Source organism: Bemisia tabaci, chromosome 1 (assembly GCF_918797505.1).
Source record: "Bemisia tabaci chromosome 1, PGI_BMITA_v3".
NCBI classification, from domain to species: domain Eukaryota; kingdom Metazoa; phylum Arthropoda; class Insecta; order Hemiptera; family Aleyrodidae; genus Bemisia; species Bemisia tabaci.
The window spans coordinates 59,241,557-59,257,010 of NC_092793.1; the positions used below are offsets into that span (position 1 = coordinate 59,241,557).

Here is a 15,454-nt window from a genome sequence, read left to right on the forward strand (position 1 = left end):
CAACATATCGCAATCACTGCTACTTGGGCCGTCATACCTATTTTTCCTTCCGAAAACTAGAGAACATGATCTCTCAAAAACTTCCTCGATTTTTCTTCCCTATTAGACAGAGCCGGATTTACCTACCTACATGCTGCCCATGGGCCGCCTGTATTTTTGCGCCCCCTTCTCATTTGTTTTGAAACATCAATAGATCGTATTCGACAGTGTTTCGATGTATCGTTTGGTTCAAAACAATACAACATAACCTCGAACAAAAATTTTAGGATTTAATTTGGAAAAGCTGAAAATGAGAAAATGCCTAACAATTTCACTTTTCATTGCCGTTTGGCACTCGAGAGAATAAAAATTCGATCACATAAGACTCGTTACCTCAAATTTCTAAATTGACTTCTGAGCTGTGGTTACGTATTGAACCAATCGATATCAATATAATATGGCATCTGTGTGATATGTCGAATACGATCTATAAAAACCATCAAGTGAACGTGCCGGTGGGGGAGGGGTGTATAAGACGCGTTTACTCGTGTTGGGCACATTTTTTGTAAAAGCCCTGTCAACACTAACAAAAGTTCAGTTTCGTAAACCCATCCCTGTTTGGACAAGGCCTTCCATTTATAAAAAAGAACGAGCAATTTATGAAAGAACAAACAGATGTGCTTAAAAATTTTAACTTCCACCGCCGCGCCGACCGCACTGTGTTGGCGCAATGCGTGAGGTATTCATGCAGTCTTGTAGGCGCTATGCGTTTCATGCCGACTGCTGTTGACCGCAGTGTGTGACGCAATGCGTGAAGTATTCATGCAGTCTTGTAGGCGCTATGTGTTTCATGCCGACCACCGCACCGCTCCGTTCCAGGTCAAATTGCGTGTTTGGTTTCTCTCTTAACTCGACTAATTAAAGGTGTTGTCTCTTGTATCACCAAAAGGCGACAAAATTAGAAATTACTACACTTTTACTCTCAGGAAATGAGAGATTTTGTCGCCTTTTCTCGTTTGTAATTTATTTTTTGAATCCGATTGTTTTCTCTCATTTTTTGATACCTACATTCAAAAAGATTGCAAAATTTGCCGCCCCCTAAATTTTGCCGCCATGGGCCGCGGCCCATGTGACCACCCCCTTAATCCGGCCCTGCCATTAGATAGCAGAATAGTTTTTATGAATTTCGAACTAAAGGTGGCTTCATTCTCTACGTGGTTCCGCATTTTGACTGTCGACATATAAATTAAAAGAAGCTTACTTTTATGTCATTGGTGCATCCTTTCAAATTTAAATCACCCGCGATGTTTTTTGCGATAGCCATCCTGTCGTTATCGCTCAACGATTCGTACCACTCACGGGCTTGGGTGAAATTGTCCTCGTCTAGAGTGTCGTACCTGGAATAAACATCATTTAATACAAAATACGGCAAAAAATCTAGAAGTTTTTCCAGGGTTTGAACTCACGTCAACAAGTTGGAGGAGCAATCCTGTACAGGTCAAATCTTATTTTGACCTGTACAGGATCGCTCCTCCAACTTTGTAGAGTAGTTCCTTGGTAGAAGGTTCCTCCTAGTCTCTGGGCAGGGCCCGAATTTTGTCGGCACTTTCACTGAAATGCAACGTATTTCTATGAGTCCAAACCGCACCACCAACCAATCAGATGCACAGGGACCAGAGACGAGGCACCCTCCATTGGTATCTTGGCGATGGTGGGAGCTTTTACTTTCGGGACTCCAACATTTAACTTTTGACTCACCTGCCAGGTCAATAATGAACAACGTGTTGGGTATTTCGTTTCGCAAACATACCGAAGTTTGGCAAACTTGTTTGGCCCATTAAGTCACCCGGAGCTCATCATTTACCTAGTAGGTGAGATGACTGTTTCTCCCTTATAATTGTCCATGAGAAAGTGTTTGAATCCCCAAAAGTAAACATTTCCTCCTGTCGCCAGAGGCGAGAGGGTCTCTTGTCTCTGGCTAGGACGCGCCCCAGTGGAAGTCGACCTCGTGCGGGTGGTGAACCATGGTCCACGTCTCGTCACCTCCAGTCACGTCCCGTCATTTCCCGTCACCTCCCGTCGTCACCTCCCGTCACCTCCTATCACTTCCCCTTATCTCCCGTCACCTCCTATCACTTTCCCTTATCGCCCGTCACCTCCCGTCACCTCCCGTCATCTCCCGTCATCTCCCGTCATCTCCCGTCATCTCCCGTCATCTCCCGTCATCTCGCGTGAGTCCATGCAGAGGGAAGCGAAACAAAGGCATAGTTTCGGGAATCCTATCCTTGGCAAGTTATCTCTGGAGGTGACGGAGGGTAGCGGGACGTGGACCATATCGACGGTGAAACTACCAAACCACGTATCTCGGTTTGCGACGTCGCAGACTTCCTGCCATACTTTATTTTTTAAATGGAAAACTACTTAACGTCCAGTCTTGAAAATTTCTGTGATTTTTCCTCTTCGCGCGGAGAAAATTCTGTGAAAATTTCAAGGAATGATATTGATTTGGTCAACTTCAAAAAAATAAAATGTGAGCGTAAATTTTTAAACACCGCAAACGAGATACGTGGTTTGGTAGTTTCACCGTCGATATGGCCCGGACTCATGTGAAGTCGTGACTCGTCCTAAAGACCGGGAAGATACCGACCGAAGGACCGTCCTAAAGATAAAAGTACCGAGAAAAGGACCGACTAAATTTGGCCCTATGACCGTGTAATTACCTTCCGACGGGTCCAGTGGTGTTCCACGCCACGAACTCGGCCGACGGATCGGGCCGAGCTTGGTCGAAGGAGCTCGGGTAGAAGTTGTTGTCGAATCCGAATTCCTGGTGCATGTTCATCTGCCCGTCACGGACCAAGTTGTAAGGCGGGTAGTGAAGCGGCCGATTCACCGGCACTTGCATGAAGTGATTGCCGATCCGATGCCTTTGCGAGTCTTTGTACGCGAACAGCCGCGCCTGCAAAAACCAGAATGGTGAGTGTGACGGCCACATGGATTGCATTTTGCAAAGAGGAACCAAGAGCATGCCAATGTTGCTTGGATTGTCAACTTACATCCTTTGCACTGCATTTTGCACTTTGACCATTTGTTACAAAAGGACTCCCACGTTAAGAGTAACACTAGCCTCTGGGAGAGCTCTAACACCAATTGAGGGGCTTGGAGGACAAGGCGCATGAGTGGAGTTTTTGCTACTTCAAGAAATACGAGTTCAAAGTTTCAAAATTAAATGGAGCCTTATGGCTGGAAAGAAGTTTAAACTGACTTTTTGATGCTTAAAAATTGGATTTTACAATTAGTGGAGAATTTTGCACAGATCATACTTTCAAACTAGTTTTAGTTGAGTTCATGGATATCTCAATTTTTTGAAAAATTCACTCAGGCGTTTGTCCTTCAAGCCCCTCAATTAAGGTTTATGTATATTGTAAGTAGATACAATGTTGAGTATTTATGTATGTAGTAGTCGCTTTTACAATAAAAGCTGCTATAGAATCTGCCAAGGTGGAGATTTTCCGGAAACTAGCATCTCTCCATCTATATATCAACTAGAGTCGCGACGCCGACTTGGAAAAGGCACCACTTTGAAATTTTAGCCTGTGAAAAACTCAAAATGCAAACACATCCTTGAACAATAACAAGTATTAGATTAATTTTTTTATCTATGCGACGCTTTTTAAGGAACACGTACCTGAAGCACTCGATCAAGGCTGGGTTGTATTCCCGGAACCAGATTCGCAGGGCTGAAGGCAAGTTGCTCGATTTCCAAATGAAAGTTTTTAGGAAGCCTGTTCAATGTCATCGTTCCAACTGGGATCAAGGGATACTTATCTTCCGGCCAAAGCTTCACAAATAAGAATAGTCGTAAAAATTCATCGAAATATTCAAAAAATGAGCTGAAAGTTTTAATGATACTCAAATTGACACTTTTAGACGTCGCTGACAGTTTCACAAAGTTGATCGGTTCAAAGAGAGGCAAGTCGCAAATTCACAATTAAACTGTCAAAATCTGCGACGGTATTTCCGCTTTATTCATGGTATGTAGATCTATTTTTATAGCAATTTAGGTATATTTTTAAGAGTGCTATGAATACACATCAGATAGCCATAATTGAGTGGCTTGGAGGACAAGGCGAAGTGCAGCTTTTGCTATTTCGAGAACTACGTGTTTGAAGTTTTGAAATTACACGGATCCTTATGGCGGAAAGAATGTTCAAACGGACTCTTTGATGCTTAAAAATTGGAATTTGGGCGCGAATTTTTCATAGAATATGCATTAAGACTAGTTTTACATGAAATCATTAATATCTCAATTTTTTTTAAAAAACTTCACTTAAATAATAAACTAAAATATTCTAAGTTTATACCAAGAACCCGCATATTAAAAATGGTAACAATAAAATTCACTTATACTAGAATTGAAGATACACCGGCAATATGTAAAAGAAAAAATTGATACGTACCTAATGTTTGGTAGATGAATAAAGTGATATACTAGTAATTTTATTAACTTTGGATTTTCAAGATTCATATTTTTAATATCATATTTAATTCCATTTATATTCTAATAAAATTTTAAGTTAAGTTAAACTAATAATTTTCAAAATTATAATTAGTACGGAATCACCTTAATATTTACAAAACGCACATTATATTTTCCTTTACTACATTTTTTTTTCATCAATTAAAATGAGAATAATCCATACAGAGTGTGCAAACATTTCAAAGTCATGAGTTGAAAAAGGCTGACTCCGCGAGATTAAATATTAGAGCCTAACACAAAGCGGAGCGGCGGCGCACTGGCGCCTACAAACCCAACAGGGATACTTCACGCATTGCGCAATGCGTGAAGTATCCCTGTTAGGTTTGCAGGCGCCAATGCGCGTTCAGCACTGGCTGTCCGCAGTGTCCGCCCGCCGCGCCGCGCCGCAGCGTACCGCGGCGCTTGAAGCAACTATTTCACACCAGAGGTATTGCACAGTATCATACGAAATTGAAGGCGCTCCAACATAGTAGGAATGGCAGGCATCCTTCAAAAGTACGGAGCTTTCCTCGCAAATTAAATCAAGATACTGCGGCCCAAAAAGAGAGCGGTAATCCAAAAACTCACCGAGTCCTAGCATTCGTAATTAGTAACGGTTAGCATACACTTTATCGCCAGGCTGTTGCTTAATCGCCATCGGCTGTAAAAGGCCATAAGAAATTGTGTTGCCGGCTAGAAGCTATTGGAAATCTTACAGCCGGCTGTAGGTCCATGGTATTTTGGAACACAGATTCTACTGCCAATTTTTACCAGAGGAGTAGCTGATCAAAATTTGGATCACTCACTTTCGTGCAATCTAAGACGCTGTACGGAAAACTGTCGGCTTGTTCGAAGGTCATAACTTGGATCATGAAGTCCCAGGATGGGTAGTCACCATTATTGATAGCTTCCGTTAGATCTAGTAGCGAGTAGTTGACGTTTTGACCTCTTGCTTTCGCTGCGTCCTCGTGCGTCATGTTCTTCTTCCCGAGATGTGACTTGAACGAACCGACAGAAAGCGGTAAAACGTGGTAACGAGAACGATTGTGGGATCAGAAAAAAGCCACACGCAAAAACAGACTTGACAGACGTAAAAAAACATGTTGAAGTAAACAAGTTGGGTGACTCTTTGAGGTTTCTTTCATGTAAAATGTATGCAGTACATTCGTTAAAAAATTATGAAAAACGTAGACATCGAAAAATTCTCAAACTCGGGAAACTGTGTATATTTAGTGTGAGGCGTTGAGTAACGGTGTTGAAAATCTGTATCACACACAACTAAAAATCTACGACTGAGGGCGGCAAACGCGTATCTCACTTGCAAAATTAAAAAATCTCTTAAAATTAGTGTGTTTCATATGCTTCAAGGAAAATATTTACAATGACGTCGAAATCTGACCAGCCACCTAAATATACAGATGGTACTCTAACTGCTACAAATAATAAAAAAAAGTAAGGAAAGGTACCGTGGGAACAATTTTTTAAGCTAAAATCAATTTTTTAACTTAAAATCAACCTTTCTTTGTATTTTTCTCTCTCTAACCTTCACTGGAAAAAAACACATTGGATCTAGAGTGAAGACTCTTAAAAACATCGACAAGAAAACATACTTTTGATTCAATCGGATTTTTGCTTAAATCAAGAACCAAGCCTCTTAATTTGAGCGGATTTCCTTTTGATTTAAGCAAAAATCTGATTGAATCAAGAGTATTTTTCCTTGTCAATGTTTTCAAGAGTCTGAACTCTAGATCCAATGTGTTTTTTTTCCCAGGGTTTTTTTAATATTTTTTCTCCTGCTTTTCATACATATTTCTTTGGATTATAATGAAGAGGCACTTTTAAACTATCCATACCTTCCAATGGAATTTGCAATAGACGGGCTGATTGGCAGCGTTGATGAGCACAAAGGTGTTGACTCCGTAGCCGTCCATGTAACGGTAGCCATCGGGAGTACCCCAGTCCGAGTATAGCATCATGACTTGAAAAAGAGTATCGTGTCTCAAGCACACCAAGTCCCATTGGTAATTCGGGTTCTAAATTTTAAACAATCAGCTGCTCAGCGGAGAAACCGGGCATAGTACAATACTTTGAAATGACCCGAGTACAGCAATGATCTTTAAAACGCACTTTTCAAAAAAAAAACTTAAAATTATTGTTCAGGATACTTTTTTGATTATCTTGTAAGTGAAATTGACACTTGGTTTTTACGTAAAAAGTCTTTGACAAAATTCTACTTTTTAGAGCTTTTTAACATTTTTCCCAGACGTCTTAAGGAGTTTAAAAAATTATGGGAGATCTTTTAAAAAAATTTTGACATTTTCTATTTTATTTAAACCTTACATCTAGTATTACTCAATATTACTTTTCAAATACGTAAAAATAGTTTCCTGGTGAGAAATGTCTTTTTCAAATTAACGAATTTGTTATTTAAAAAAAGTTAACAGTCGTTGCTACCAGGGAACTTTAAAAGCCATTTCTGAGTGAATATCGCAAAATCGTCTTTCATCTCAAACTTGAGATGTTCACTCAGATTTTACCTTCTAAGTTATTATAATTCATGTCATTCTTTATCACAGGAGCTGCTTATGTTGCTGCTCTCTACGCAAAAACTGAAGGCGTGTTGAATTTTCTCACCGATACAGAATTCCACTCACGAACAGAAACAGCACTATGCAACGTGACGCAACAACTTGACGCAACTATTCGTGTTCCGGAGCTGCCCTTTTTGCCTACACAAATACTGAAGGCGTTTTGCCTTTTCTTGCCGTTGCAGAGTTCCTCTCAAAAGTTGGCATGTATGTTTATTCCGGTTATTTGTAAGAAAGAAAACAAGCTATATGTTCCCATTATCAGCGGGTGGGTAAACGAAACACAACGTTGAATTCCAGTATTTCTAGTAAGCCCCTTTGTTCCCCCGGAGGTAAGAAGCCCCCTGCCAACCCCGAAAACATTCCTCAGAAAAAAATGATCACGTTATTGGATTGTAAAATTGTGCGTTCCCCACCTTCGTACAACGGGATCTTAGCATATGTTTCATCGAAAAAATAACCGAAATTCACACACGTGCACGAAATTCTTAACAATGTGCATTTATTAAATTGCATTTTTTGGGTAGTTCATGAATGTTTCATTTTTTACCGGGAGGTTTGTTTTGGGCTCCCTTCCTCTCTGCGAATGGATGAAAGCCGGCAGGAGCATGGGATCCCTGAAGTAAAAGATCGGCATGTTCTGCCCCGCTATGTCGAAATTTCCATCTTCGGTATAAAACCTGACAGCGAAGCCACGTGGATCCCTGAGAAAACCCATGTTGAAAATTAGAGAATCGGGAGATCTCAATCGAATCTCAATTGCAGAAAATTCCGCCTTTAGTTTATTTTCTTAAAATGAAATTTTCAAGGATATTGTTAGATAATGAGGGGGAACTCATGCGAAATTTAATGAACCGAAAACGATTGGGTATTTGGCAATTGAATGAAAAGGACGAAATAGTTTGCATCGTCACAAACTGAGATTTGCTCTATTGCAGCTTCACCATTAAAATGAATATGCTGATCCGGTTAAATAAATTGATGCGATATAAGTATATAATTCGATGAGGAAACTCCTGAACCACGTATCTCGGTTTGCGACGCTGCAGACTTCCCGGTCATATTTTATATTTTAAATGGAGAGCTACTAAACTTCAATTCTTTAAAACCACCTCGATTTTTCTTCTCTGTGCGAAGAAAATTCTGTGAAAACTTCAGTGAATAAATTTGGTTCGTTCTCCTTCAAACAAATAAAAAGGCATCAGTGGAGGTTTTAAAACATGGAAAACGAGATACGTGGTGTGGGAGTTCCACAGTCAAATTGTAAAAAAGGCAGGTTGGTTATTGGCTGATTAAATTATTTAAAATTGCTTTGACACAATATTAGTCATTAACATCTCAAGAATTACAAGTACAGTGCAATTACCAGGAAGGAGGGGAATTGAGACGGGAAGGGAGAAAGAAAAGGAGAGAGACAGTGGGAAGGGGATGAATGCATATAAACAAAACCACTAGAAGCAACTATTCGTGCTTCCAAGCCACTCGTATTGCCGTCGGGGTTATTGAAGGCGGACACGCAGTGAGATGGACGTATTTCTATCAAACGGAACTATGTGTACTATGACTTGAGCCCTATTATGCATATATTTTTATGGGGCTCAGGGCTCATTCTTAATGCACATAGTTCTGTTTGGTAGAAATACGTCCAAATCTACGAAGAGTAACGTTTAGGTAATCTTTGCTTTCCTCCGCTTATTTTTACCTTCATTCACTCATTAGTATCATTTAGGAGTAATTAAAAATTAAATGCACAGAATTTTCGCTAATATCATAAGCAAGGTAAGATATCATAGAGTCTTAAAGAGTACTGCCGTGAGGCACTCTTCGACTTTTTTGTAACTTGGAATACAAAATTCCATTATTTTGATAATATGCTTTTTCACAAAAGCAATATGTTGAAACGTTGAATATTATCGGAAATCCCCAGGAAAATGGAAATATAACACTCATTTTTGGGTCGTCGATGATTCAAATTTGGTAATGCAAATTGATGATGAATGTTCTCCGCCGCGGTGAACACCTGTTGACGAATAGTTCATTAGGTGACACTGAGCATGGAATGAAATAACCCGATTCCGGGCGACAACTCAACACGCGACGGTCGCGTGATGTGATCATTCGCATACCAACCAGAGGGGTCTTCAACGGAAGCACGGAAAAATTTGGGATAAATCTGATACATCGAGATTTATCAGAACAAATTTCAGTTAAGTAATCGAACTAAATTAGGATTCATACATTTAACTTTGTATTAATTATGATCGACCGCAAGATATGCATACATTAATACAAATTGTTAGGAAGCACAGCGAGACAACGATAGCATGAAAAAAACAAGGGAGGAAAACGGAAACCAAGGCTGTGAATACAAGACTATAAAACCTAAGACGTTTCGACTCAAAAGTGAGTCATTTACAGTCGGCAAATAAATTGAAAATTAAAAAATTTCGAAGAAAAAACATTGGTTTGTTTTTCTTGGATCTTGGACACCAACATGTAGGTATAAAGTTTTTTCTTCGAAATTATTTAATTTTTAATTTATTTTTCGATTGAAAATAACTCAGTTTTGAATCGGAACATCTCTAGTTTTTAGCGCTGTATTTTTAGCCTTGTTACCCGCCCCCCCCCCCCTCTTGTTTTTTTTTAATGATACACGTACATCAAGCTCAATTCGAATGAATGTCGGTAAATCAGGCTAAATTGTCCTCATGAATCAAAGTGAATCTTAAATAAGTGCGAGAGGCGCGAGTCAGTTATTGGTATTGTCGTGATGAGAACAAATGCCGTAGAATCATTCGGTCACTGCCAGATTTTCTCCGATTAAATATTTAATTCTGACGATATACATCAGTATTTCTCTTTAAAATTTCCAGTCGAGTATGTTCTTTCGATCAAATTGCAAAAATGTCCTGGAAATTGGGAGAATATACTCGCAAGGAGATCGCACGACAAAGGAAAATAATAACATGAAAAGAGCGAGGTTAAAATATTAAAAACACCAAAAAGTCGGGACGTATCGATCAGCTCACATCGGCCGGCTTGGGGCTGGCGCGAGTGGCGCGCACGGCGTGTAAAGCACAGTGGCGCCTTACAAGACCGCAGGATACTTCATGCATTGCGTGTATACAGCACGGTGCGCGCGCGCGGCATCGTAGCGCCTTACACGTCTGCAAGATACTGCATACATTGCGCGTATACCACGGTGCGCCGTGCGCGCTCAAGTCATTGAGAAGTCGTATTTTCTTGGCGTTGAACCTACATCATTTTGTCGTATCGATACTCTCAAGTTTACCAGATTTTTATTCCAGCAAAGAAAATGTTACGTTTACAGGTCATAATACATTCTTTCTCAGCACAGCAGTATGGTACTGCGATAAGTGATTCGAAACTTCGGGGTTTTTCGCTATAGTGCTACATTTGAGAGGAATTTATTTGTGAGACATTTACCGTATCATATCAGGGCCGCTGCGCCCGTTGCGTGAGGTGGAAAATCGGACGGCGACCTGTGTTTTGAGACCAACTTTGGAGAACACGGATGCCTTGGAGTATTGACTAATGTCATGGGTAACCACGAAGTCTCCGAAGGCACCTGTAAATTAGAAAGTAGACAGGAGAAGCACTTAAAATCGTAAGGTTGTACTTTTCTCAAGTCTGTACTGCATCTAATATGCACTTTGAGTCAATTTCGTAAAGAATGCGTACCAAATCCAAGCGTCTTTCCTTCTTCTTTCCACCGTTCCTTCTTTATTTCTTTCTTCCCATTTCCTTCCTTCTTTTTTTCGGACGAACGAAGGAAGCAGGAGGGAGTATGCCACCTGCGCACGTCCCCTGGACCCGCCTATTATGTTTTGAAGTGAGAAGCTCACGAAAGTGCAGATTCTTCACGCAGGTTGTTAAGTCAGGAGTAAATTTCAGAGTTTTCCAATGTGTTTATCGTGATTTTTCAACCATTTTCCAAGAGACTTGATTAACTCCACCTTTCGCCCCAGCAGAAATTTGCGGCAGACCCATTAGGTAAATGGCTGGGTGCTTCAACATTTTGAAAACTCGATTCCTTTCGTACAAAATGTGTGAGATAAATTCAATTGATGGCAAACCTGCGCCTAGAGCATGGATAGCTCGCTCTGGAACCCGTTCTCGATCGAAGGAGGCCAAGTTAGAGATCAAAGTTATGTCTTCCAGAACTATGGGTCCCCATTTTCCGCAGGTCCGCGAAACGGTGTAAGAAGGTATCGGGCACCCGCTAGTATCACGATAGATATTCTGCCCAGCCTTGATGAAAGACAAAAGAAAAACCTGATTCACGTGGATCTTTATTAAATCTTATGTTTCTATGTATGACTTCCCGTCATACTTTATTTTTTAAACGAAAAACTACTCAACGGCAATTCTTTAAAACTGCCGTGTGCGAGGAAAATTCTACATAAACTCCAAGGGATGATGTCAATTTGTTCTCCTTTCAAAAAATAACATGGAGGCGGAGATTTTCAGACACCGCAAACGAGATATGTGGTTGTGGACTGACGCCGTCGATATGTGAGGATAATTTACTTTCATACACATTTCATGCAAGGAAATGTAATAAAATAGTATTGTATGGTAATTACAAGATGCGAATGTGTTTATATTTAAAGATACATCAAATTATGTATATTCTTTGAAATATGTATAATGTGAGGAAATCTATCCTGAACTGAACAAAATTTATAATATGTCTTATTCAATACACCTGCGGACATGGTTATTTAACTTGATAGATAAAGCTATAGACAAGGAAAACGTAAGGAGTATGGAGCGATCCCATGGTGAAAGCGGTTGGTTGTGATAGACAAAGGAGGTGAGTAATAGAATAGCTGACGGCAATCGAGAGGAGACCGTACAGTTAGTCCATCATTTTTCCCTTTAGTCTATAGGAACCAACATGATCGTTATCCGTACGCGACCATATGTCTTCTTTTACTATCGCTTTGTCTATGAATTCCAATAATCAGCCTGGCGATTGAGGTGAAAGTGCTCACGGACGTAAGCCATTTGAAAATACGTGATAACTACGGCCTACACATAATGTGCATTTAGTTGAGACGTCGGTGTCCTATGAGCTCGTGATTTTTGCGTCACTTTTCCCATTAAAGACTGATTAAATTTTTGTATCTCTTGGGTGCAAATAACCCATTATTCTTGGTAAATTATCGATTTTACTTACTGCGAAGGATATTCCGAGCATCCACGCCTCATCTAGAATTCAACAATGGAGATCATTAAAAAGATGCGGTAGTTTATTTCCATCTCAGACGAGTGGCGTTCTCGACAAAACAACAGTCTTGAAAACTGTCAGTTGTCGAGACGCTTTTGAAAAAGGGAATCTCCTTCCTTTGACTAGTGCTATTAAGCCTCTCGACTCTGTCCAACACAAAACTGACACTTGACGAAGTCACTAAGAGAGTTGATAGTATAAGAAAAAGTTCAGTTTTATTTTATTTACGAAAATCTCATATTTAATTCCTCATGTATTTTCTTGTTCTGCTCATTTGGTTTTTTCCACCAGATTAGGTTTTCGCATCTGCTTTTATAAAATTTGTTAAATTAATTAAAGTTTAACATAGGTTGTTAACACACCTGGGTCCTATAGCGACTCCACTAGTTTTACTTTACTTCATAGTTTTGATTCGGGTGTGTTGGAGCCCAGGACTTTGAAGGGCTCTGTCCGGATCCTCTTGATTTTCTTTAGGTGACTTTTTTTACACCTGGATACCTACTGAATTTAAAATTTTGTGGAAAACTAAATTAAGCCGGGAACAGCGACAGCTCGTACCTTCAAGTTCATTTTTCTTTCCTTCGATTATTCTATCATTTTTCTTAGAACTGTAAGTAAATGTTAGAAAGTTAATAGGCTCACGTAGTTTTGTTTTTGTTTTGTACCACATATTTCGTCCATTAAATTAAATTAGTTGGCATCGTAAAATTAGATATCAATCAGACTTACGAATGAAAATTAATATTATCAACTGCGCTGGTAAAGTCCTCGGATCGAGGATGCCACCCATGACTGCCAAAGGACCTGCGCAGTAAACAAGAAACTTAACAAACTGCTTGCAAATTGCACATTTTTATCGATTTCGGTCCAATTTTTGACGAGACATCATGCATGGATGTATGTTTATTTATTTAAGAAAATAAACCGTGTGTTTAATTATTCTCAGATTTTGGTTACAAATTTTTCCATGATTTCCCTGGTAAAAATTGGCGTTAGGAGCTGCGTTTCAAAATACCATAGGAATTCTTATAGCCGGCTAAAGAAGGCAATAGAAAATCATATAGCTGGCTGTAGAAAGCGGAGCAATTCATATAGCCGGGCTATACGAAGCGATAAAAAAGTATGCAGCTGGGTTATAGTTCCTATCGCCGGGCTTTACACTTTATCGCCATCGGCTATAAAGGGCTATAAGTAATTGTGTAGAAATTCGTGTGCTTTGGAAATCATTAAGTTTGATACGGAGCCAACATAATATTCACAAAACACACATTATATTTTCCTTTAATACATATTTTTTTTCATCAATTAAAATGAGAATAATCCATACAGGATGTGCAAACATTTCAAAATCATGAGTTGAAAAACGCTGACTCCGCAAGATTATATTGGAGCATAACACAGAGCGAAGCGATGTGCTGTCAGCGATAAGCGCGCGCCAGCGCCTACAAACCTAACCGGGATACTTCACGCATGGCGCAATGCGTGAAGTATCCCTGTTAGGTTTGTAGGCGCTAAGGCGCTCAGTATCATACGAAATTGAAGGCGCTCCAACATATTAGGAATGGCAGGCATCCTTCAAAAGTACGGAGCTTTCCGCGCAAAATAAATCAAGATACTACGGCCTAAAAAGAGAGCGGTAGTCCAAACACTCGCTAAGTCCTAGCATCCGTAATTAGTAACATGTAGCATACACTTTATCGCCTGGCTGTTGCTCAATCGCCATCGGCTATAAAAGGCCATAAGAAATTGTGCAGCCGGCTATAGAAGCTATTGAAAATCTTACAGCCGGCTTTAGGTCTATGGTATTTTGGAACACAGATTCTACTGCCAATTTTTACCAGGGTTAATAAATATTGTGTTGAAGCTCATACATTTTTCGCTTTCTGTTTACAGGAATAAGGGCCGAACTGATTTGTGTACATAATCCTGCCGTAATTATTGCTCAGTGTTTTTTGCGAGGAAAAAATGTACGGCAAAGATCGAAAAATGTGAGCCTCCATTTCAACATTTAAAACTGTTGGATGATTCAAAGAGAACTAACCGAAATATTATCTTGAATATTCTGTGAATAGTATTGAATAAAATTAGGAATTCCTCAAGGAATTTCAAGAAAAGCTGCGCATAGGCGGATCCAGGGGGGGGTGGGGCGTAGAGGGCGCTCCCCTCCCCCGTTTGCCCCATAAAAGGAGGAAAAGGGGAAGAAAGAAATCAGGAAGGAATGGAAAGAAGAAGGAAGGACGCTTGTATTTGGTAATTATTTATAGCGAATGACTCCAACTGCAAATTAGATGCTATAAAATGTTGACAATTTTTAGGGAAGCCCCCCCCCCCCGAATTGCCCTTACGCCCCCCTCCCCTTTCGAAGTGTCTGGATCTACCTGTGAAGCTGCGTTAATTAGTTTTCTATTATAGAAAGAGAATATGAGTATAGAAATGTAACGAAAGAATCAGAGTTACTCATTTTCAGTCATAGCCATCAAAAATTGAAAAATGTGATGAAAATTGTAAGATCTACCTGAACCACGCGTGGATTCTACGGAACCAAGGACGTAAAAGCCGAGGCTGTTGCGTAGAGACTAGAGCCTGACAATGAACAGATGCTCATCAAGCAGTAATTCGTAAAATCTGACGTAAGGCCCTAATTTGGGAAATATTTACTTTTCTGATGTACCTTAACTGTTCAACTGTCTTCACACGGTCGAAATTTACCGTTTGTGTTGAAACCAAGTCGGAAGACCACATATGAAGTAATAAAAGAGAGTAAATATAGTAATGCATGCTCAACTGTTCCAAAAAGTTAATGATAATGGCGTAGGCGCTGTGAGCAACTGTTGCTGCTCCAAAGTATCCCTTGTTGCCTAATTAAGTTTTTGAAGGGAAACTGAACTAATCGTCGTATGCTATTTGTGCAATGGTCAATGAACAATATCTACTAGTATAAATCGTTGCTATAAACAAAATTAAAAAGCGAGTGAAATGCAGGAACCAGCTACATTTGCTCTTTAGTGAGTCTAATGCTGGATTGAAATGCTGATTTGTAGATTAACTAAAAGAGTGTTTGAAAGTAATCGGGGAGCTTTTAATACGCGGGCTTTAATAAATTATATAAACGTTGAT

The 15,454-nt window shown here is 39.8% G+C and overlaps 1 protein-coding gene across 1 annotated transcript in view; it reads right to left on the reverse strand.

The window, feature by feature from the left end:
- The window catches only part of LOC109036552 (catalase), an 18,441-nt gene extending 5,207 nt beyond the window's left edge, over positions 1–13,234 (reverse strand). Inside the window, exons 1-10 of the mRNA XM_072304400.1 lie at positions 13,067–13,234; positions 12,287–12,318; positions 11,181–11,355; positions 10,531–10,672; positions 7,634–7,787; positions 6,349–6,528; positions 5,302–5,493; positions 3,665–3,817; positions 2,700–2,935; positions 1,241–1,376 (exon numbers count right to left, since the gene is read on the reverse strand). Coding sequence (XP_072160501.1) covers positions 1,241–1,376; positions 2,700–2,935; positions 3,665–3,817; positions 5,302–5,493; positions 6,349–6,528; positions 7,634–7,787; positions 10,531–10,672; positions 11,181–11,355; positions 12,287–12,318; positions 13,067–13,127 — 1,461 coding nt within the window. The 5' untranslated portion in view covers positions 13,128–13,234. The remainder of the gene's footprint in view (positions 1–1,240; positions 1,377–2,699; positions 2,936–3,664; positions 3,818–5,301; positions 5,494–6,348; positions 6,529–7,633; positions 7,788–10,530; positions 10,673–11,180; positions 11,356–12,286; positions 12,319–13,066) is intronic.
- Between the last annotated feature and the right edge of the window lie 2,220 nt (positions 13,235–15,454).